This window comes from Hakea prostrata, chromosome 9 (assembly GCF_041222555.1).
Source record: "Hakea prostrata isolate BN-2017 chromosome 9, UWA_Hpros_2, whole genome shotgun sequence".
NCBI lineage: Eukaryota > Viridiplantae > Streptophyta > Magnoliopsida > Proteales > Proteaceae > Hakea > Hakea prostrata.
The window spans coordinates 11,731,624-11,755,317 of NC_142608.1; the positions used below are offsets into that span (position 1 = coordinate 11,731,624).

At 38.2% G+C, this 23,694-nt stretch overlaps 1 protein-coding gene and 1 pseudogene across 2 annotated transcripts; both read left to right on the forward strand.

Annotated features, from left to right (window-relative positions):
* The first annotated feature begins 4,981 nt into the window (after positions 1-4,981).
* Positions 4,982-5,575, forward strand: LOC149004658 (uncharacterized). The gene has a single exon (XM_089135687.1). The coding sequence runs from the start codon at positions 4,982-4,984 to the stop codon at positions 5,573-5,575; it is 594 nt and encodes a 197-aa protein (XP_088991813.1).
* An 8,309-nt stretch (positions 5,576-13,884) lies between these two features.
* LOC149004659 (terpene synthase 10-like) lies at positions 13,885-16,343 on the forward strand (annotated as a pseudogene). Its single transcript, XR_016175645.1, has 7 exons — positions 13,885-14,112; positions 14,212-14,476; positions 14,563-14,938; positions 15,061-15,279; positions 15,381-15,519; positions 15,636-15,884; positions 15,972-16,343. The product of XR_016175645.1 is annotated as a terpene synthase 10-like (transcript).
* Positions 16,344-23,694: the final 7,351 nt, after the last annotated feature.

The window sequence follows — 23,694 nt, forward strand, 5'->3', positions numbered from 1 at the left end:
ACAAGAAGTAGCAGAAAATGGGGAGAAGAACTATATTCCTTTTGTGCGACCTTAGAGTCTGAGAGATACATCACAAATGAAAAAGGATGAAGTGGCAAGAGTATTGATGAAGACAACAGCCAATTATGATATACAGTCTGATGATGAGGAATTCTTAATAATGAGTTTAGTGGTGAAGACAATGATGAATCTGGATGTATCTCAATAGATAATTTTGAGAAAATTATAAATGTGTTTTAGAAAACTGCGTATTGCAGTCCTGATGATATTACTGATGAGAATGAAGCCGCCAATAGTTGCTTAAATTTGGGAATGAGGGAAATGGTGGTAGGCATCTACAATTACTGGGAGCACGATTCTCATGGATAATGTCGACTTGGCAACTTATTAAGGCTACCATTGCCATGATGCTTGCAGAAGCAGCTGAGACGTCTGAGCTGCCTAATGATGATGATGTCAATTTCGTTATTGGTTGACTACAAATCTATTCATGAAAAGATTCGCAAGATCACCAGAATTCCGATAATAGAGCAACGTTTGATATACTGAGGCAAGGAGTTGCAGTGGGAATAGTCGCTTCTTCCGCCTACGAAGCCACGAAGGTTTCCAAAGGATTTTTCCCCCTCAAATTTTAGTAAGGGTATTTCGAGATTTAAAAAAAGTTAACAAGTGGGTTAATAGTTCCACTAACAGAATGGACTAGTGTATTTATTGAATTGGGGTGTCTGTGTTTTTTAAACATAAAATGGGGTGTCAGTGCTTTAAGACTTCCATTTTGGGGTGTCAGTGCAATTTGCTCTATTATTATTGATGGGTAAGACCGTAGATCCTGTGACGGTTCACTTTGACGAGTTGTCAGGCGGATAACCGAGACCGGCGGGTGGGGTGTGACAACAGCCTCTATTCTTGTCACATCAACTGACAGGAGTGTTACACAAGTCAAAATTTGCACTCCTGTCATCTTTGATAACCCATTAACCCAAAGTCAAGAGACAAATTTACACAAGGGATCTAGAAATTATCCTACTGCCAATTTTCATACCTTGGTCACCTCAAAAGGCAACAGTCCACCTTTTGCCAATGTGAATCCCAATGAAACATCTGCCCTACAGATATTGGTTGCCATTCATAATCAATTACATTAATTTCAAGAAAGTCCCCCAAATCTGCTGACCCTATTACCTATGCTGTCCAATATCTCTATCACCTCTCAAGCTTCTCAAATAGCCTTCCAACTGAGCCTAACTTCCATCAACCAAACTTTCCCCTAGAAGAAGATTGCAAAAGTCATCCTACTATGATTCAACATAGCTGGTCTAAAGATAATGCAGTGCCAAAGACAACATTTGTTAATACATATGACAAGGGATAATCTAGTCAACAAGGAGAGAGAGAGAAAGAGAGGAGAATACACACGTGAAAAGAAAATTCAGTAGACTGACAATAGATATCAAGGAAGCTCTAGCCAACGTGGTATTCAAAATGGGAGTGAGAGTAGAAATCTGAAAAAGCTAGCTAGAAGAAGAGCTTAGTTCAGCCTTATACTATATGATCTATTGCTGGTAAGGTTTCCAAATAAAAAAAAAAGTTCAAACATGCCCACTTAGAGGAATTGGATGAGCAGGAGCTGATTGAAGAAAGTATGGACCAGAGGCTAAAGAAAGAACCTACTTCCGTCCATTTTTTAGAGGAGGGTTGCTTGGATGTTGGGGATTATCAACACCATAGGGAGTTATGAAGATAATTAGCTGGAACTGTCAAGGTGTTGGGAGGTCATTGATAGTTCAAGCTTTGAAAAACCTCTCAGAGGGGTGAGGCCTGAAATTATATTTCTCATGGAAACAAAAAATAAAATGGAGGTGCTGAGAAGAGTAGGAAAAAAAGTGAGTCCTAACAATGCGTTCACTGAGGAGCCTATTGGGAAAGCTGGGGGCTGGCAGTGCTTTATGGAAATTCTATCACTTTGAACATTCTTGAATCAAATAAAAGATTCATTGATGCAGAAGTTTCTTTCAATGGAGCAAATTCTTTTTACATTACAATGGTGTATGGGGAACTGGAGAGAGGTAAAAGAACGTTGGAGTAGGGAATAGAAGTGGGCAATGGTTATGTTTTGGTGATTTTAACTCTTTTGTTTCTTGGAAGGAGAAGATAGGGGGTCTAATGCCAATAACTATGACAATGTCAGATTCAAAAAGATGATGGATGATTGTTGTTTTATTGATCTTGGTTCTCAAGGCCCTCAATTCACATGGAACAACAGGAGGAAAGGAGGAACAAACATCAGGATGAGGTTAGACAAAGTTGTAGCCAATGCTGAATGGAGAAACCAATTTGGAGAGGCCTCGGTGGTGGTGCATCCCATAACTAGTTCTGATCATTTGCCTATTGTGATAGACAATGTGGGAGGTAGAAGTTCAAGGGTAAGACCTTTTAGGTTTGAATCAATGTGGTTCCAACACAAGGAGTGCAAAAGTGTGGCCAACCAAGCTTGGGGTATTGAAGGTGGAGAGGATTCTGTTGGGAAGTTAATGGCCAAGGCCAAGAATGTTAAGAAAGTATTTTCAAAAAGTGGAACATAGATATGTTTGGCCATGTGCAAACTAAAATCTCATATCTTCTTAAGGAATTAGAAGGTACTCTCCAACAGCCTTCACAAGATAACGAGAAAAGGGAAGATAAACCGGCATCAGTGCTGGAGATAGAGCTAAAAAGAGAAGAAGAAATGTGGGCTCAAAAATCAAGAGAGATGTGGTTGAAAGCTAGAGACAGGATCACAAAGTTTTTTCAAACTTCTACCATTCAAAGAAGGAACCACAACATAATTTTGAAGTTGAAATTGAGCTCAGGAAGGTGGACTAGTTCTGAAGAAGAAATGTTTAAAGAGGTGCTGGATAGATACAAAGACATATATGCATCTAAAGGTATTAATGAAGTAGCTCTCATTAATGTTCTTTCATCGGTTTAGCCTAAAGTCACACAAAAAGATAACATAATGTTGATGAAACCCCCTAGCAAAGGAGGAAATTAAGGCTGCTTTGGGTGAGATGGCCCCATTCAAATCCCCAAGACCTAACGGACTTCCCCCAGCCTAAGGAAATTAATTCTACTTATATATGTTTAATTCCTAAGTGTAACCAACCTAATACTATTGATCAATTTAGGCCTATCAGTCTTTGCAATGTCACTGTAAAAATAGTGACTAAAGTGAGCAACTAGATTGAAAGGGATTCTACATAGGATCATTAGTGAACTCCAGTCTGCTTTTGTCCCCAACATAAGCATATCTGACAACATTCTAGTGGCTGATGAATGCTTTCATTATATCAAGAATAAGAAGAAAGGAAAAAAGAAAGCAATGGCCTTAAAGCTTGATATAAGGAAGGCGTATGACAGTCTTGAATGGAAGTTTGTGGAAGGAACACTATCAAAGCTGGGCTTTTGTGATCAGCGGGTAAACTTAGTTATGTCATGCATCAAATTTGTGTCTATCAAATTTTGGTGAATGGAGCTGCGAGAGGATCTATTGAGCCTTCTAGAGGGATTAGACAGGGTGACCCCCTCTCCCCTGCTATCTTTGTATTATGTACTGAAGCCCTTAATTCTGTTCTTAGAGTTGCTCTATAGGAAAATCTCATGTCGGGAGCTGAAGGTGAGAAATAGAACTACCCCAATATCTCATCTCTTATTTGTTGACGACACAGTGCTATTTTCAGTGGTTAACTCACAGGAATTTCACAACATCAAAGCCTATCTAGAGCTATTTTGTGATGCAAGTGGTCAACAAATCAACCAACAAAAATCTTCTATCTATTTCAGCCCTAACACTGCTCCTAGAATCAAGAGATGGCTTTCAAGAATCTTGAAGATTCCTTTTGGGGCCCCCCCCAAAAAAATACTTGGGTCTTCCTTCGAATTTAAAGCTTCTAAGAAGGAGGGGTTCAGAGAGATTCAAGAAAGAGCAAGCAACAGAATGCAGGGACGGAAATCTAACCTTCTGTCTATGGATAGGAAAGAAGTACTTCTTAAATCCATTGGAGTTACCATCAACAAATATGCAGCTTCCCATTTTATACTCCCCAAATCCCACCATGAAAAGATCAAGAATGATGCTATAAATTTCCTTTGGAGAGGAGAAGAAAATTAAAAAAAAAAAAAAAAGATCTATTGGGTGTCATGGGAGAGGCTATGCCAGTCAAACGATAAGAGTGGATTAGGCTTTAGGGACCCATACTTGCAGAATATGGCTCTATTATTCACACTAGCCTAGAAGTGGGGTAACCGTGTGTTTGGTCGTCTGGCGTTTATTTTCCCAACTCGGTTTCCTATCACTCGCTGTATAATCTATCTTGGGCTGGGCCTTCGGGTGGAAGTTCTTTCGGGCCTGTGTGGGCGTTGGGGTGGCTTCTATCGAGTTTGGGAGCTTATGGTCCTTTCTCCTTTTAAATCGGTTGCCGATCCGGGGTTGTTCGGTCTCGGTTGTTGTGGGTCAAGATCATGGGGGGGTTTTTTGGTGTTTGTCGGGTGCGAGGAATTCTATAGATAGGATCACTTTTCCTGGAGGCGGTTTGGGGTCTAGGTTGAAGTGGGGTTTTCTCAGTTAAATCTACATACCACCATATTCTAAATTTGAGAGAGATGGAAAGAAGTAACAAGCCATTATCATCAAGGGTGTCTCACAAACATATAGTGGATTCGGTGGTATGGAAAAACATCTGGAATTGTCATGTAGCACCAAAAATCAAACATATGCTATGGAGAGTGTGTGCAGGAGCCTTACCTTCGGCAGTCGAATTGTCTAAGAAGATTGAACATTTTGATCATTGATGCAGCAGATGTGGCGAATTGGAGTCCATCGATCATATACTATTGGATTGTCAATTTGCTCATGGGGTGTGGTTCGCTTCCCCTCTCTCTTTCTTGCTGCCGGCCAACCCTGTGATGCATAAGGCAATTAGTGAATGGATGCTGTGTTTTCCACATGATAAAAAAAAGCTTTCAAGAAGCTTCATCGCTCATTGCCTATCTATGCTGGAGAATTTGGAAAGCTAGAAACGAGCTTATCTTCGAAGGAGTGAAGTGGACACTGGAGAAGGTAGCGGTAAAGGCAGTGGCTAAGGCGACGGAATTCTCTAGAGGCTCCAGTGAGTTGATTAGGGCAAAGTTTTGCAGTCCAAGGGAGGAAGCAGATGGTGCTGTTGATAGGTGGAGGTGTCCTCCTCTTGGGTTCATGAAGATTAATGTTGATGCTACCCTTAACAGGAATGGAAGTGGGCTGGGCTTAGTTTGTAGAGACTCAGGGGGAAGACCCATTACAGGTTTTGCGATTCTAGCCCAATTCGACTCGATTCTAATGGGTGAGATTTTGGCGATGCGGGGAGGTATTCGAGTTGCGGTGGAGGAGGCGTTTGGCAATGTCCTGATGGAATCAGATTCTACGAAAGTGGTTAGGTCCATGACCAAGCTGGAATTGATTCCAATGGACATTCAAAACTTAGTGTGGGATGTGGTGATTCTTGCATCTTGGCTCCAGAATGTTTCTTTTTGTTTTGTTAAAGGGAGTGCAATGTTGTAGCTGACTTCCTTGCTGGAAAGGTTGTGTCCGTTGCATGCGAGACTCTTTGGCCTAGTTTGGATCTTGATTTTCTCAATTTGTGTAATCATGATGCTTTGCGTGAATCACGCGTGAATATATAGACCTATTTCTACCAAAAAAAAAAAAAAAAAAAAAGAGAAAACCCTCACCCACGTGTGTATATATATATATATTATTATGTAAAAATCATCCATTGCTTGCAAAAACATCAATTTATGTAGATCCAAGTTGTCATTCACAAGTTCTCAACCCTACAAATGTTTTAACATTCTTCAACTCAAACCTCTTTTTTCTTTTTCTTTTTTTTCTTTTTTTTTTTAATTTTAATTTTAATTTAATTTAATTTAAAATCTAACTAAAATGCAACAAATGTTTTTAGCATTTGGGGTTCGGGCGCTTCTGATCCCTCCGGCCCTCCCCCTCCAAAAAAAAACCCCACGTTGGAAACAATGAATTTTCATTAAAGAAATAAGAGTCTAAAAGAAATTTTAGCGAAGTTTCCAACTAGTTCTTACAAAGCTTCAACTTTAAACATGCTTTTGTAAGAAAATTGCAATGCTATTAGAGATTTGACTAATCCAACTAATATAGAATTAAAAAATAAACAGATATGATGGACCTCTAAAACAAACATGGAAATGAAACATAAAGAATTTTCATCTATGTGCCCGTAAAACACAAAGCAAGAGTCTATTTCCCCTATTTTACGCTTCCAAGTTCACTGGATAAAAAATGATAATTTATAGTGCAACAAATCGTTGATGAAGCCCAACACATTATATAGACAACCATTGTTGAAGAACAATAACATTGTCAATTGCAAAACCTAATTTAGGATAAAGATTAATGATTGCTTTTCTTGAATGGTGCATAACAATTTACAAAAGGAAATTTCACTAAGAACTAAACATAAAAACTAAAAAATCTCTTCAAATTAAGATTAATAGAACTCATTTGCTCTTTTGCTCAAAAGATTCTCCCGTGACTAACAGGTAAGTCATTGGTGATTGGATTTAGATCATTTCATTTTCATCGTAGATAAGAAAATTCTTTATCTATATAACTATGGTGGTAATGAGTTCGGCATGAAAATCCGTAGAGATTCCAATAATCTAAGGATGACCATGGAATATTTGGTATGATGCATTTTAAAACAGAATAGTCTTCTCCATCTCACCACTTATTGGAAGAAGAATATACTCATTATTTCAAGTTCTCAGCCATTTTTTATTTTTTTTGAGTAAGAAATTAGTTAATTGAGAGTTAGAGCATACTACACTGAGTCATTTGCCTCATAAAGCAAAGTTCTCAAGCCAATTGGCCAAACCATCATGCATGAGGAGATAAAGATGGGGCCATCCCTACAAGAGCATTAGCAACATGATTGATCCAACTTGGAACAAAACTAAAGGACACGGTAGAAAACATGCTCCTAGATCCCTGATATCTTGAACAAGAATTACTAGGCGAAGAGGGCCATGGATTTTCCTATCTTCCGAAGTGGCATTCAAAAGTCCTGGGCAAAGAATCATCCAAAACCAATTTAGGCATCCCAGTGGTCTAAGATTACCATATTGTTTCTTGGGCATTTGACATTGTTGCTCGCCTTTGTACCTTCTCTTCCATCATTGGCAGATTTCCTCTGCTTGCTTGTTGTGCCCTGTCTATGAGTTCCATGAGATTGCTTCTCTTTCCTTTAAAGAGCCTTTCGTTTATTTATTGTTGACTTAATCACCAATTTTCCTTTTTTCTCTTTCAAGATTTACCAACTTTGTAACAATTCAGCCAAGGAAACCTAACTCTAAGGAGATATATAAGTAAGAGAGCTCTCAAACTAGACTGATTTCATGAATGGGCATTCAATAATGATATGCTCCACTGTTTCAATTGCACACCAACAGTAAAGAGTGAGAGTTTTACGCGGATGAAAATTTTAGCCTCCTCCAATGTCTCATATGTTAACGCTTACCATATTGATAATTCTCATTTCTATAACAGAAAGATTAGAATTTCATAACAATAAATCATATATTAAACTTTGGAATCGCTCATTGATGCTTGTATGTCAAAATAAGTGGGTTGTTACTTTAACCCTCTATAAATACATTTATTTTGTAATTGTGTCAAAATAATATGGAACTCACCATGCATGACAAGTCATGCGCAAATTGTTCCACAAGATTAAAATTGCACTTATAAGAGTCATGCTAAATAAACCATATTTGTAAGAAAAAACAGTATGCATTTTGCAAAATATCTTTTAGTTTTTTAAGTAATTTATTTATTCCAAAATGCTCTTCCTGTTCTCTTGATTCTAAAACTGAAAATCAAAATCTTTCAACCCAAAAATATAATAATAAAATAAAAAATAAAAAAGATTTTAGATGTTATTATTATTATTTTTTTTTGGATTAAGAACTTCTAATATACTGGAATTGGAATGAAAATACTAATGCCCACGAATGGGTGCGAAGCCAAGATGGGACTTTAACCGCTTTACTACCCCACCATTGGCAAGAATTTTGGTATTTGGGAACTCTGAACTTGAGCTAAGCATGGAAGTGAGATATGGACAAAACAAGATCTTTTCTTTTTTTATTTTTTCTTTGCATTCAAACCAAATACATTCTATAAGCATGTCGATCGGAAGAGTAATAACAATCAATCAGTTTATCAATTTCAAAACCTAATTTACGATAGAGACCAATGGCCGCCATTCTTGAAGGATCAACGTGAAGGGTCACATGCTGGATCTTCTTGGTTCTGCATTTCTCAATTGCCGCTTTCATCAGTGCTTCTCCATGACCTTGCCTTTGGCAATTCTCCCTCACTTTTAGTTTTATGTTCCAAATAAAACGAAGAAAAAACTCTATCATATAAAGGATTTATAAGGAAGAAAAGAAAAAGCAAATCATATATAAGTGGCAAAATAGGTGAACCTGCAAGCTTGGTGATCGAAGCGAACAAGGAAGAAGGCCACGAGTACATGATGTAACCTGCGACTTCTCCGGCAACCTCCGAGTAGAGCAATCCACAGTTCCTCTTTCAAAGCTCCTCGTTGAAGGATCTCGCCAGTGATTCATGCTTGGGGAAATACTTTTTCTCTAATCTCGCAATCTCTTCCACCACTTTGGTCCGATTCTTCGATTGTTGATCGAGCTCGTTGATGACAGGAATCTCCATGATTCCAGATTAACTTTGACAGTGTTAATTGAAGAATGTTTTTATTTATCCACAGAAATTCGGGTGGAACTGTACACTGGAAGAACTCAAACGTGTTATTTTGTTATTCAAAATTAGGAATGTGCACAAAGAGACACCAGATCCTAATGCGAATCGTTCGACTGCTAGGGTTCAACTTCAGCATTGCCCATTAACGGTCGAGATCGAAATCGACAATCCATCTCCTTTTTAATAGAAAATCTCGACCATTGGCAGCAGGTGCTGCACATTAATGCATACATTAATGCATAGCATTCAAGTCTATCCCCTATTTATAACTAGCCTGTTGGTCAACTTAGAGGGGGGGGTGAATCAGTTGCAACTAGTGGATTATCCCAATTTTGTGGTTTGTGCGGAAATACAAGGTAAACTGAAAATTCAAATGAATTAAACAATAACAAGCAACCACAACACATGATTTATAGTGGTTTGACTATACAAGTCTACGTCCACTCCTCTCTTGGCCTCAAGAGAGTATTCCACTAATGATTCTCTTTTAATACAATGGGTAGAGATCAAACCCTTAGAATAATCTTTGTTACGGGCAAGAGTACCTTTTACAATCTTTGTTTAGCAAGTAGGGCAAGAGCACCCAAGCAATCTTTGTTCACGGGCAAGAGCACCCAAGCAATCTTTGTTCACGGGCAAGAGCACTCAAGCAATCTTTATTCATGGGCAAGACCACCCAATGACCAATTCTAATCTACCAACCTAGATTAGAATTGAAACAGTTACAAAGGAAGGATGTTATCTTACAAGAAGTGTGACACTTTACCTCTGGGGTGAATGTGATGCAATGAGAGTTGTATGCTCAATATATGAAATGCATGCACCACCGATGCCTTCAATCACCTCAAGCTTGGCTTCCACAAGCTTAATAAACACCTTGGTATGTTTCTTCAAGGTTGGGAGAGAGTGAGAGGCAAAGCACAATTGTTTGCTTGTGATTTGAGAGCTTGAGTTCACTTGGGGAGTAATTGATCAAGTGTGGAGTTCAACCCTCTCAAATGAGGTGAATTGGGCTTATATAGAGCACCTTTAAGTGCCTAAACCCAATCCCCAATGGATAGAAAACGGACATAACTTTTGTCCTATTTTCAGCCCGACGGACATCCGTCTGGTCAGACGGTCGTCTGTTTGGAAAAGATCCGTTAAAAACTAGCTGTTATAACTTAGTCAGGACCAGACGGTCGTCCGTATGACTTACCAGACAGATGTGACATGCATTTCTGTCAGCAAACCAGACGGTCATTTGTCTGGTGCATAGTTTTGCTGTCTTAGTTTGGGACTTGGACTTGGCTTGGGTTTTTGAATTTTTTGGTCAACCCTAAGCCTCATACACCTTCCTACTATGTCCTAGGTCAGTCTAGTGACATGATATGCACATGATTACATACAGTTACAAGAGAGTGCATATGGAGGTGTCCTAAGTCCTAACTTTATCTAAGTCTTGATCATTGAAGTTCTTGAGTCTTCTTGTACTCCATTCTTCATGATCATCTTCATGTTCATCTTGACTTAGACTTCTTATCCATCTTCATGTCCATCTTGGCATGATCATGGCTTGGGCTTGACTTGAGCATGAGCATATGGCTTTGACTTGGAATTGGTCCACTTGTTCTCATCTTGAACTAAAACAACAGAACTCAATATAACCATTAGTAATTCATGTTTGTTATCATCAAAACCAATGGAGGCTGATGTGGCAAATGCCGACATGGCATTTTCCAACACAACCGAAGATTGATTTTTTTTTTCCTTTGCCCTTTTGTAACTAAGGTTTGTCCTTTACGCTTCTTGACTACGTCCTCAGAATACCATAAAACATTGATCTTTGCCAAGTAAACTAACCTTTTAAAAGTTGATTCAGAATTTGTATTTGAAGAAAATATTTAAAACGAAGAGATCTTTTAAGATCTTCTCCTTCCATTGAAGTACAAGACCCATCCTCTGTTTCGATTATAATGGAAATCCTATCTCGGCTCCTTGGGGCTTTTAGAGCCGAAGATGCTTTTCATGGAATTAAAATTGCACGTTTCGCCCCAGAAATCACACACCTTTTCTTTGTTGATGACATTTCATCTTTTGTCGTGCTACTATAGAAGATGTCTGTGTGATCAAAACTATTGTAGATATTTTTGGGCTTATTATTGGACAGGTGATCAATTTTGACAAAAGTGAAGCTTTCTTCAGCAAAAACACACTTCCCTCGATGAAGGAACAAATTCTGAATTGTCTAGGCATCAAGGAGATTGATAACAAATATTCTTACCTGGGGAGTCCTCTGTTCTCAGGAAAAGCTAGATCTGATAGATTGTGCCCAGTCCTAAATAAGTTGAAGCTTAAGCTGGCTGGATGGAAAGCACATTCTCTTTCTTTTGCGGGGAGAGCGGTCCTACTTCAATCCGTACTACAAGGAGTGCCTATTTATCATATGCAATATGATTTGTTCCCAAAAAAGGTGTGTAAATCAATGGACTCAATCTATCAAAGGTTTTAATTAGAAAACTCGAAAAAAGCTAAGGATCTTTCCCTCATTTCTTGGGACAAATGCTATCGTTCAAAATCCCTGGGGGGATTAGGTTTCAAAATGTTGGAGCTTATGAATAAGGCTCTCCTTCTTAAATTAGGATGGAGACTCTTACCGGAGCAGAACTCGATATGTACAATGTTTCAAGGCTAAATATTTTCCTAATGCCTCTCTGTGTGACCCCAAGGTGTGGAAAAAGAAGGGCTCTATAGTTTGAAATAGTGTTTGTGCTATCTTCCCCCTTTTTAGAGGGTTCTTAGTTAGAACGGTGGGAAATGGGGAACACTTTGTTTTGGTTTGACTCGTGGGTAACAAATAAAGATGATCATGTGGTGGGTGAGTTTAACATGCATTTTGTGCCATATAAGATAAAATTGTCATAAGTGATAGGGTTGAGAGATAGATTTGCTTCTGAAATTTCTCTTACTTTTGACTCACAGATTTCTTCTGCTATAAACTCTGTCATGCTTTCTTCTGAACAGGACTCTTGGAAGCTAAGATACTCCTCTGCACAGGAACTGACCACCAAATTTGCATATAAACAATTGTTGTTTAATCATAACCCGTCAATTTCCTCTTGTTTGTATAAAAGATGGTGGTTATTTTTATGGAAACTCAAGATTCATCCCATATTTGTTAATTTCTTCTGCCAACTTATGCATGCAGGGATCCCAGTTAATGTGGTAGTTGCCAAATGGAATTCAAATACAGATCGTTGTGTGCTTTGTGGTTGTAGCGCTGAATCAAGTTGGCATATGTTCTTCACTTGTGAATGGACACGGAGGATTTGGACGGCGGGACCACTAGGATTAAGAACTGAACTGTTGCCCTTTTCAAATATCTTTGATTTTTGCTTAGATATGTTCTATAACTCAAATCTTGACAAAACTATGCTAAGGTGGTTATTCTCCATTATTAGTATCACCTGCTATAGTGTGTGGCGATTGCGTAATGCAATAATTTTCAGGAAAGCTACAACGGATCCTAAAAGTGTGTTATCTTATATAAAAAAAATGGAGTAACGACCTACATTTAAAGCCACCTGGGCTTTCAGACACTAACCCCCCTGTATCTATAATTAGAGAAGATAGAGGAGTGAAGTTCTATAAAATGCAATCAATAATGCAAGGAAATCTCACAGGTCCAAAAATCAACCAATGAAACGGGATGTTGTTGGGGCGTAGCTCACTGAGGAAAATTAATCCACTGCTGGAGTGGCAAATACACGGGATACACATTTGATGCGACGTTAGCCAAAGGATTAGCATTGGGGATGAGATTTGCAATAAGTCACAATATGCGGCTAGATGGCATTGTAACTAACTGGGAGCAGCTCAGAGAGTTTATACCGAAGCCACAACAACCATGGCCATTGGAAGCTATCCAGGATCTAATGTTTTTAGCTCCCAAGATAAAGGACATACAGATAGCCACAAATAAGAATCACGAGTTCCTAAAGAGCGCTAGGCTGCTAGCAGAAGCAGCATTAGGAGAGGAAGAACCATGGGAATGGCAGAACGTGTAATAGTAATCATAGCTTTTATGAGTTTTCATTTTCATTGTATCAAAAAAAAAAAAAAAAAAGACCCATCTCTATGGTATAAGATTCATAACTCTTTGACCAACCCTTGGCTTCTTTTTATGGGTAAATTACTCAGCCTCTCAATTAAATAGTCTTAGAATGCAATTGTTTCCCAATTGCAGGAGTGGGCGACTGGGTACATGCTTTGAGGAGAGAATTAAAGGTGAAGTCTAGGCTCCACAGATTTCTTGATGAGGTTTCATATGGTGGTGTTGGGTTCTCAGCATATTAATTTGAGGTTCCCATGGTTGAAGATGGCGTAGATCCAGCAAACCTTATGGTTTTAATCTGGTTGTGACCTACACGTAACATATTGCATTAAAAAGACCAAACATTAATTTATGGTCCACTAAAGAGAACCCACACGTAAAAATCTCTATTTTCTATTTTCGATTTCTATGATTAGAAATGAATTCTCCTTAAGATATTTTGCTTTTTAAAGAAAAAGAAGTACGTACTATGCCAGCATAGAAGCTCAATAAGGCAACAGTTAATTGAGACATCATTATTTTTTTTCCTTTTGTGGTAAACATTGAGACATCATTATGGGGGCCACAGAATAATGGTGATGGGATTTCACTTTTCCAATTTTTATTTTTTATTTTTTATTTTTTATTTTTTATTTTTTATTTATTTGTGGTCCCCCATGTATTTGTGATTATAAATCCCCCCGTCACCTGTGATGATCCACACTCTTTGTTGGTGTTCACAGGTTAATAATAGTCATACAAGCCTAGCCGGTGCTCTTCACTGTATTTATCTACTCTTTCTGAAAGCTTCTTTTCTGGCGTTCTAGGCTTGAGTGTTAGTACGGTTTATTGGTGACGTCCTCACGGGAAAAAAAAAAATCTAAAAAAAATCTATGGTTGTATGGCTATCAGGCTATCGCAAAGAAGTATAAAAGTACAGAATATAGCTAAGCCAAAAGTGCCAAACATTACAGCATTACAGTAGAATACGGAAGAAATGGCCCTTCAACTTCATCCTTTGAACCCTCCCTTCTATTTTCCAGAGTTCCCTACGAGATCTAGAGCTTCATGCAATCTACGATTGAAATCACAAATCAGACGCATTTCTAATGCTACCATTCAACCCCAAGCGGAAGACAGTAAGCCATCAGTTGTCTACCAACCTACCATTTGGGACTATGATTCCCTCGAGTCCTTACATAGTGACTATAAGGTAATTAGATATCTTTAGTTGCAGTGCTTAATTTTTTTTTTCTTTTCTTGCTTTCTTAAGTTTCTTCATATTAATTGGTTTTCTTGATTATATCTGTAGGATGGCACATTCAGATCAAGAACTGAAGAACTTACAGAAGATGTCAAGGTTATGCTAAACAAAGAGGCCGAACCGCTGGCTCAGCTCAAACTGATTGATGTCTTGCAAAGGCTGGGCTTGGGACACCTCTTCTGTAAAGAGATAGACAGGATCTTAAGAGCCTCATACAGTAACAGAAATATGGACAAGTTGATCGAGGATAATTTATATTCAACAGCTCTTCATTTCAGGCTCCTAAGGCAACATGGATATCTGGTCTCCCAGGGTACCCATGTAGTAGTGTTTAAAGGTTATTGGTTTTGTACATGTGTGTTCTACCCTGAAATCATAACAAGACTTGTATGATTGCAGATGTGTTTAGCAGATTTATGGATGGAAAAGGAAAGTTCCATGAGTACCTCTCGGATGACAGTAGGGGAATGCTGAGCTTGTATGAAGCTTCATACCTGGGAACTGAAGATGAAAGCATCTTGGATGAAGCCAGAGACTTCACTAAAAGAAATCTTGAAGAGATGATGAAGGATTACAAAGACTCAAATCTAAAGGCTCAAGTGAAACATTCTTTGGAAGTTCCTCTTCACTGGAGGATGCCCAGGGCAGAGACAAGGTGGTTTATTGATGTATACCAGCGACAAGAGGATATGAATCCTGTAATTCTTGAATTGGCCAAGCTGGACTTCAACAGGGTGCAAACAGTACATCAGAGAGAACTTCGAAATGCAACAAGGTATGATTAAGACATTCTTACCAAAAAAAGAAATGATTAAGACATGGCAACATGATACTATATATTGAGTGTGTTTCTCTATCCACTATGACTTGCACTAATTGAATCACTCGTTTTGCTAGCTGGTGGCAAAATCTTGGGTTAATGACAAAATTGAAGTTTGCAAGGGACCGGCTTGTGGAGAGTTTCTTGCTTAGTATTGGCGTTACTTGTGAGCCCCAATATGAGCGTTGTAGAATGTGGCTTACAAAAGTGACAAATTTTGTTTTAATAGTTGATGACATTTATGATATATATGGTTCCATTGAAGAACTAGAGCTTTTCACCAGTGCAATTGAGAGGTTATTATTATTATTAATACTCTTATATATGATTAAGAAAGATTTTTTTTATTTTTTTGGTACTCATTAAGAAAGAGGTTACATATCTGTTTTTGTTACAGATGGGATATGACAGCAGTGAATGAACTTCCAGATTACATGAAGATTGCCTTCTTAGCCCTCTTCAACACCACTAATGAAATGGCATATGACATTCTCAAAGAACAGGACTTGGATATCTTAACATACTTGAGGAAAACGGTAGACTGTCTTTAACCCGAAAGTATCATCTTTTGCACATAAAACTTGAAGTTAATTTACTAAAATTTCAGGTTTTGTATGGAATTTTTACTTTTTCTTGGTCTGTTTGGGCTCAGTGGGAATATTTCACTAAGGCAATGTTGGTGGAGGCTAAGTGGTGCCAAACTGGAACAATCCCTTCCACTGAGGAGTATTTGAAAAATGGATGGATTTCATCATCTGGGGCAGTAATTCTTGTCCATACATTTTTTGCTACAAAACAAGAGATCAATCAGGAGATACTCCAATACTTGGAGAGCAACCCAGATATAATATTTGGTCCTTCCATGATTTTGAGGCTTTCCAATGATCTTGCCACTTCATCAGTATGTAAATAACTCTTCCCTATATTTCTCCTCATTGATGTTGATAAATCACAGAGCCTAAAAATGTTCCTTTTGGGTTTGATGTAGGCTGAGCTACAGAGAGGAGATGTTTCATCCTCAATCCATTGTCACATGCAAGAACATGGAGTTCCTGAGAAAGCTGCCCGTGAACACATTAGAGACAGGATCATTGAGATGTGGAAGCTGGTGAACAAATCTATAACCAGCTCTTCTTTCTCTAGTCAATTTGTCCAATTTTGTCTAAATTTTGCCCGCACGTCACTCTTTGTTTATGAATATGGAGATGGAATTGGTACCGAGAGTAGCAAAAGCAAGGACCATGTATTGTCCTTATTAGTAGAACCTATTACAGTCGGAGCTCTGTAACTAGTCTAAACCACGTTGATGATGGTTCACTTTTTTAGTTTTGTAAGAGTAGATTATATAACAACGGGTATTATCTTCGAAGCAGCCTACGCACTCTCCCCTAGGTCTTTTTCTAAATCCTCCCGATACCCCGCCTTCCCTTCCTCTTTTTTCTCCCCCATTGGCCCTCTTCTTCTTTTTTTCCTTTTTTTTTCTCTCCTTCTTCTTTTTTTTTTTTTTTCTCTTTTCTCCTTTTTTTTTTTTGGTTTAGGGGGGAAGGAGGAGCAAACAAAAAACAACGCATTCATACACCAGCATACTCACATGAAAATAAAACAAGATTGAGCGACCCATACTCAGCTTCTTTTAGCAACTTGGGGGGGGGGGGGGGGGGGGGGGGGGGGGGGGGGGGGGGGGGGGGGGGGGGGGGGGGGGGGCCGGGGCCCCCCCCCCACCCCCCCCCCCCCCCCCCCCGCCGGGTATAGGTGTATAAATGTTCAAGGAGATGTAAATTGTTAATGCAAGATAATAAAAGAAAGCTTTATAATTAAAATTACAAATATCCTTCCCCAACATCACTTTGAACCCAACAAGTTAATCGTCACCCGAATTTACTTCATTTCATCCATTGAAGTGATCAGAGTTTACCTACACTCTCAACCATGCGACAACAAACATAACTACTCCATTGTCATCCCTTGCTAAAACACCATAAAAACCTAAGCTATCTCTAACCAAAACCATCACAATGAAGAGATCCCCACGTTGGTGTCGGGTTATGAAAATCCCACCAAATAGAGCAATCAACAAATAAGAAAAAAGAAGAACATAATAATTTACGTGGAAATTAAAACCCTTAAAGAGAAAAAAACCACGGGCAATAAAGAAAACTCTACTATAGATAAAAAAATATACAATGGGGAATATTCTTTGGGATGAATTACATGTGGAGGGGGAGGCATCATTTTATAGTCTCTCCCCATTCCACCTTCTCCCACATCTACTCAAACTTGGAATAAAACTCTCAACAAACCCCCACTTCTTTTCGATGTGGGATAACAACTCCCACTTCTACAAGATGTGGGACTAAGACTTTCAACAATCTCCCACTTGAAGATTAGATTGAGAACCAATTAATCTCCACACCATTCTCTATCTTGTCACCACCATGTTATCTACGTTTCTATCAAGCCATACAAGGATTTGCACCAAATGAACTTGCTAGTTTTGATTGCCTTTGTCAATGCATCTGCTAGGTTCTCTTTCATGTGGATTTTTTGTATATCCACCTTCCGTCTTCCACCACTTCACGAATAAAATGATATTGTAATTCTATGTGTTTTGTCCTGGAATGGAAAGCTAGATTCCTTGCAATGTGCAAGGCACTCTGACTGTCACAATACAAGAGAATCTTCTCTTGTTTGTGCCCAAGTTCTTCTATGAATCTTCTTATCTAAAGTGCTTCTTTACAAGCTTGTGTAGCTACCATATACTCAGTTTCTGTTATAGACAGTACTACAACTGTCTATAGTTTAGATACCAAGCTCACAGCTCCTCCTGCAATTGTAAACACATAGCCAGTAGTTGATCTCCTTTTATCAAGATCACCTGCAAAATCAAAATCAACATATCCTGAGATAGTAAATTCAGATCCTCCATAACATAGAGCAACATCCGAGGTTCCTTTAACATATCTTAGGATCCTTTTCACAGTAATCCAATGCTCTCATCCTGGATTTGTAATGTGCTGACTAACCACTCCCACTGCATGTGCAATGTCCGGTCTTGTACATGTCATAGCGAACATCAGACTCCTCACTACTGATGCATATGGTACTTGAGACATCTCCTTCCTCTCTGCTTCATTGCTAGGACACATACTTGAGGATAACTTGAAATTAACAGGAAGCGGGGTAGAAATTGGCTTACAGTCTTGCATATTGAAGCGGCGCAAGATTTTCTATAAGTAACTCTTTTGAGATAGCCAAATCTTCCTATTATTTTTGTCTCGGTGAATTTGCATCCATAGAATCTTGTTTGCGGGCCCCAAATCCTTCATTTCAAATTCCCTATCCAACTGAGCCTTTAATTCTACAATATGATTTTTGTTGGGGCCTGATACCAACATATAATCAACATACAACAGCAAAATAATGAAGTCATCACCACCAAACCTCTTGTAATACGCAAAAGGATTTGAAGCAAGTATGTTGTATCCAAGGCTCAATATGAATGAATCAAATCTCTTATACCAACATCTTGGCACCTGTTTTAAATCGTATAGAGATTTGTTCAACCTACAAACCAAGTTCCTCTTTTCTAATTCTTCAAAACCTTCTGGTTGGAGCATATAGATTTCTTCTTCAAGCTCTCCATGAACTCCATGAATAAATGCAGTTTTTACATCTAACTACTCAAGATGTAGATTAAAAGTAGCACAAAATGCCAGAACTATCCGGACAGTAGTAAGTTGAGCCACTGGTGAAAATATTTCTGTAAAATCAACACCTTCTTTCTGAACATATCTTTTGATCATCAATCTTGCCCGATACCGCCTTACCTGATCATCATTGTTTCGTTTGATCTAGTAAACCCATTTGTTATCAATGGGCTTCCTTCCATGCAATAAAGGTACAAGCTCCCACGTCTTATTCTTATGAAGAGCTTCTATTTCTTCCTGTATAGCTGCCATCCAAAGTGACGCTTCTGAGCTATCGATCGCTTCTTTGAATGTTGATGGCTCTCCATCTTCTGTTAGAAGACAGTATGCAACATTGCCCTCCATAATATAATCAGACTATCAGGCTAGTGTGTGTCTTTCACAAGTTGACCGTCGAACTTCTACAGTTGTAAACTCGACTGGTACTTGTTCCTCATTTTCTGAATTTGCTCCAAGAGAATCTTTTGGTTCGGACTTCTCTTCCTCCTAAATTGTTGTATTCTTGGAAATTCCTATTGAAGTGCTACTCACATCTTCCTTCTACAGCTTATCGTATGCAAAAATGACGTCCCTGCTAATGAGACCTTCTGGGCAGTGGGATCCCATAGTCGATACCCCTTGACTCCATTAGCATATCCCAAGAATTTGCACTTTATGGATTTTGGATCCAATTTCGAAATTTATTGGGAATGGTACATAACATACACAAGACTCCCAAATGTGTGCAGGTGTGAATAATCAACTGGCTTGCCAGTCCACATCTCCATCGGTGTCTTCAAATCAATTGATCTTGTTGGCGTGAATAATCAACTTGTCGATGTCGATCATTGCTGCCATTGCTTCTATCACGAATTGTTGTTGACTACAAAATAACTCCCATTATTTCACGTGAAAAGTATCTCCTCAGGTTACCTCCAACTAGCATATTGTTGAACCAAAGTACACCAAGAAAGTTTTCAGGAAAAGATTGGAGGGACACAACCGGTCCGCTTAAATACCAGACTCCTTAGACAAAATTTTCCTAGACATGCACTTCAATCACCCAATATACCTTTCCAGGATACCCGAAAAGAAAACAAACACATGAATAACAACTTCAAAAAATTCCTACAGCACCTCCGTAGGATGAAAACAAAACCTTGCTCTGATACCATTGTTGGGTTATGAAAAACCCACCGAATAGAGCAATCAGCAAATAAGAGAAAAGAAGAATACAATAATTTACGTGAAAAACCCTTAAAGGGAAAAAAACCACGGGCAAGAGAGAAAACTCCACTATAGATAAAGAAATATACAAGAGCGAAGATTCTTTGAGATGAATTACATGTGGAGGGGGAAGCATCCTTTTATAGCCTCTTCCCATCCCACATTCTCCCACATCTACTCGAACTAGGACTAAAACTCTCAACAACTCCCACTTCTACTAGGCAGTTTGCAGAGACTAAAACTAGTTAGGGTCCTCAGAATAGAGATTTTGAACTTAACCTTGATCCTCCACCTATGGAAAAGAGGATAGAACTATTCTAATTAGGTTATCCCCTGGACCCCTATAGAGTCCCAGTTTTGATAATAAAATCTAGTTGGAATACCATCAATACTGGGAGCTTTTAAACCCCCAATTTGTTATAGGGCATCTTGTATTTCTCCTGAGAGAATTCTCTAGACTGCTAAGAATTCATATCATTTATTTTATACAACAAGGACTAGATTGATGAGAAATTTGAACCCCCGATTTGTAACTACCATATGATCCCTTCTTAATTTGATCTTGTAGATTTGGATGAAGTTCCTATTTGGTCTCATATTTGTAATATTCCAATTTCAGAATTTCTGATTAGGTTAAGCACAAAGAGAAAAAGCAATAAGAAGACTGAGGAGGAAGAAGAGAAAAAATGAAGAGAAGACGAGATGGAGGGATGAGAGCATAATTCAAAGTTGTATGTTTTCCTACATTCGATAGAATTGGGATAACTCAACCATGAAGAATGAAAAATGACCTGGTTTTTGTTACAGTTTGACAACTCAAAATTCTAAAATTCTTATGAACACACTTTTAACCCAAGACCTTTGGAAGTTACTCCAAAATAGCCTTGAAGTGAGAGGTTCTGCAACAACATTATTATTCTTGGATGTTGAATGTAGTTAAAGGTAAGAAAGCATTGTTAATTGATGGTTATCACCTCAGTTAGTTTTTTGTAGTTTTGTTTTTTTGTAGAAAAGTCATTTATTTAAGCAACAAAGCCAAGACTAGGGAGCAAATATCTCTTAGCCAAGGAGTGGAGTGTGGTGTATCAGTTGTGTCCGCAATCAAACGGGCTTTCTAGACTAGAAACATTTAGAAAAGTAGTGGTGTCCTTCACAACAACAAAAATACATTGGGGGGGGGGGGGCAGTATTGAACCAGATCTAAGCAATCTGTTCTCGAAAATCACTTCTTGTAAATCATCCTGTAATGCATAGCATCTAGGTTCTAAGACAGAGAAAGAGCTATCCCCAAGAGAGTTCTAAGCAATGAAGCTCAAACCACCAACCATATCATCTCTAAGAAGAGATGCGTCTAATCTAATCTTCCACACACCCTTCGGCGGATATTCCCGTCTAGAATGAGAACCTTGCTACTATTTAAGCATGCTTCAACCTGATTAAGAGGTATCGACATTTGAGAAAAAAAAATTTGTTGCCAGCTTGGCCATTGATTGTAGTACTTCAATGAGTGTCCATTCTTTCCTCTGAGAAGAAAAAAAAAGAGAAAAAGGCGCAACCATTCTTTGCACCCCACAAGTACAAACCAAGGAAGAGACTGTCACATCCACCCAGCCGGCATCGAACTCACCCTGTTACCTGAGGGATTGATCACAAGGTTAGTTTTAGCGTACAATCACAAGCATTCTACATAAGAACATATTAATGAGCAAGAATGAGTAAAGAAGTTCATTAAATGAAATAGAAAGTGTCACAAAAAGATTTCCAAAAGTGTATGAAAACTGAAAAAGAATATCAAACTGGACACAAAGTCAAACTGAAAAGAGTCTAGATCATGTATATGTTTTTAGCCAAATGATAAATATAAAATTCAAAGGCTTTTGTCTCTTTAAAAGTCTTAATCTTCTTAAGTGAAGGGCTGAGTTATGTATGAACAATCCAAACATGCACATGCGTCACCATCATAATCCAATATCTCATAAACTTCAATTGCCGATGTCTCATAAGCTTTAAGAGTGAGACATCCTCATCTGCAACACAATATAAAACAACTATTATACCAAGGATGAGTTCCACAAAACTCAGTAAGATCATTAACATCATATATCCATATATTTAAATCATGAGAGAATGAATGAAAAAAATAATTTAATATAATGTGATTACTTATTCCTTACCTTCCAATTAGATTCCTTTCTCCAAAGATCAATACTTCATTCCCACAAGAAGATAATCGAAGGATAATTTATCCTAATCATGCAAAAGGATCAACAAAATAAAAATAGGCGTTAATTTTGGGTTTAGGAACATATCTAAAAATATTCTCATAAAAATTCAAACAGAAAATTCCACCCGTGTCTAAACGAAATTGGCTAAAAGTTATAATTTCGCCTTCAATTCGAAATCTAAACAAAACGAAATTTTAGGGGAAGCTAATTGGCAATAAAGCGATCATAAGGGTGTCTTCAATTTGGTCCAATTTAATCTAGATTAAAAAGTCCCAAATTTGCTCTCCTACATCACCCGTGGGTGACCCGGAGAATCAAAACGAGTCAAGCTTAGCAAAGGATCACACCAATAATTCTTATACTAGAAAGGGACATTAAAACAAAAATTGAAGAGTGAGCAATGAACCTAACATGCTTCCCTTTCAATATCCCTTCAAATACAATTAAGTTATTTCTGAACTAACATAGGTGGGTCCTTTCAAATTAGAAAAGAAACGCTACCCTCAGCTGCAATTTGCAACCGGGACATGTGTTCCTATGTTTGCTCTTGCAAGTGGCCAGAGACCAAGTTGTCTTCCACACCCGACCCTCCTGTTGCTCAAACGGTAGCATTAGCAATTGATTTCAAATCCATGCATTCACATCCATTCACAGACCATTTTTTCAAATTAATTCTACCAAACCAGACATGATGTTAAATGAGTCTTGGAGGATCCATCATTTGGCCTGATCAAACATATTGGGAAGCGGTTGAACGGACATGAACACATCCACCATCTGGAAAAGTAAGCAGAAAATAAGGGCAGAAAGAAGTTAATTACAGATTCAATTACAAAGATAAAAGTAGACAACATAAACCATGAACAACCAAATAAGTTTCATTGATTTTCAGGTACTTTATTGACCCTGAAAGAAAATTGATTGAAAAACCTAAATTCAAAACACCGATATTGCAGTAGAAATAAATAACAAGGGTTTTAAGACTCAGGATTGGAACAGTCGATTCCAATTCAAAAACCATGAGGAAATTCCATTGTGTAGGATCTGATTTTCCAGAAAGCCAATTAGCAAATAATAGGGGAAAGACCCATTAAAAAAATTGCAAGTTCATTCACATACTAGGAATATCAATCGTAGAAAAAAAGATTAGTTTGGCAACATTCATGAAAAAAAATTAAGAAAGGTAATTAAAAAATAAAATAAACTACAAAAAGGAGACAATATACATCTCATCCCAAACGAATCGGCAGCTGATAGAGTCCTATACTTTGACAAGAATGTTAGAAACAGAGTCATTTAGTCTTCCAATAGAACTGCCTGCAATGCGGCTAGACTTGCTAGTGATCCACCACCCTTCAACTCAAGTGCCTCCGGAAACCAATTTTAAGATCACCAAACTGTTTTTTAGGAAACCTCCAAGACACACATCTCCCAAAAAACCAAGTTCCCTTTCCACTCCAAACCTCAAAACGATATCCCATAAGATGATCAATTGACTGTAAGCAAACATGATTTTAGCGACTAAAAGGATTCAATCCGATTGTAAGCCCTATTAAAAGAACTCTAACGTTTA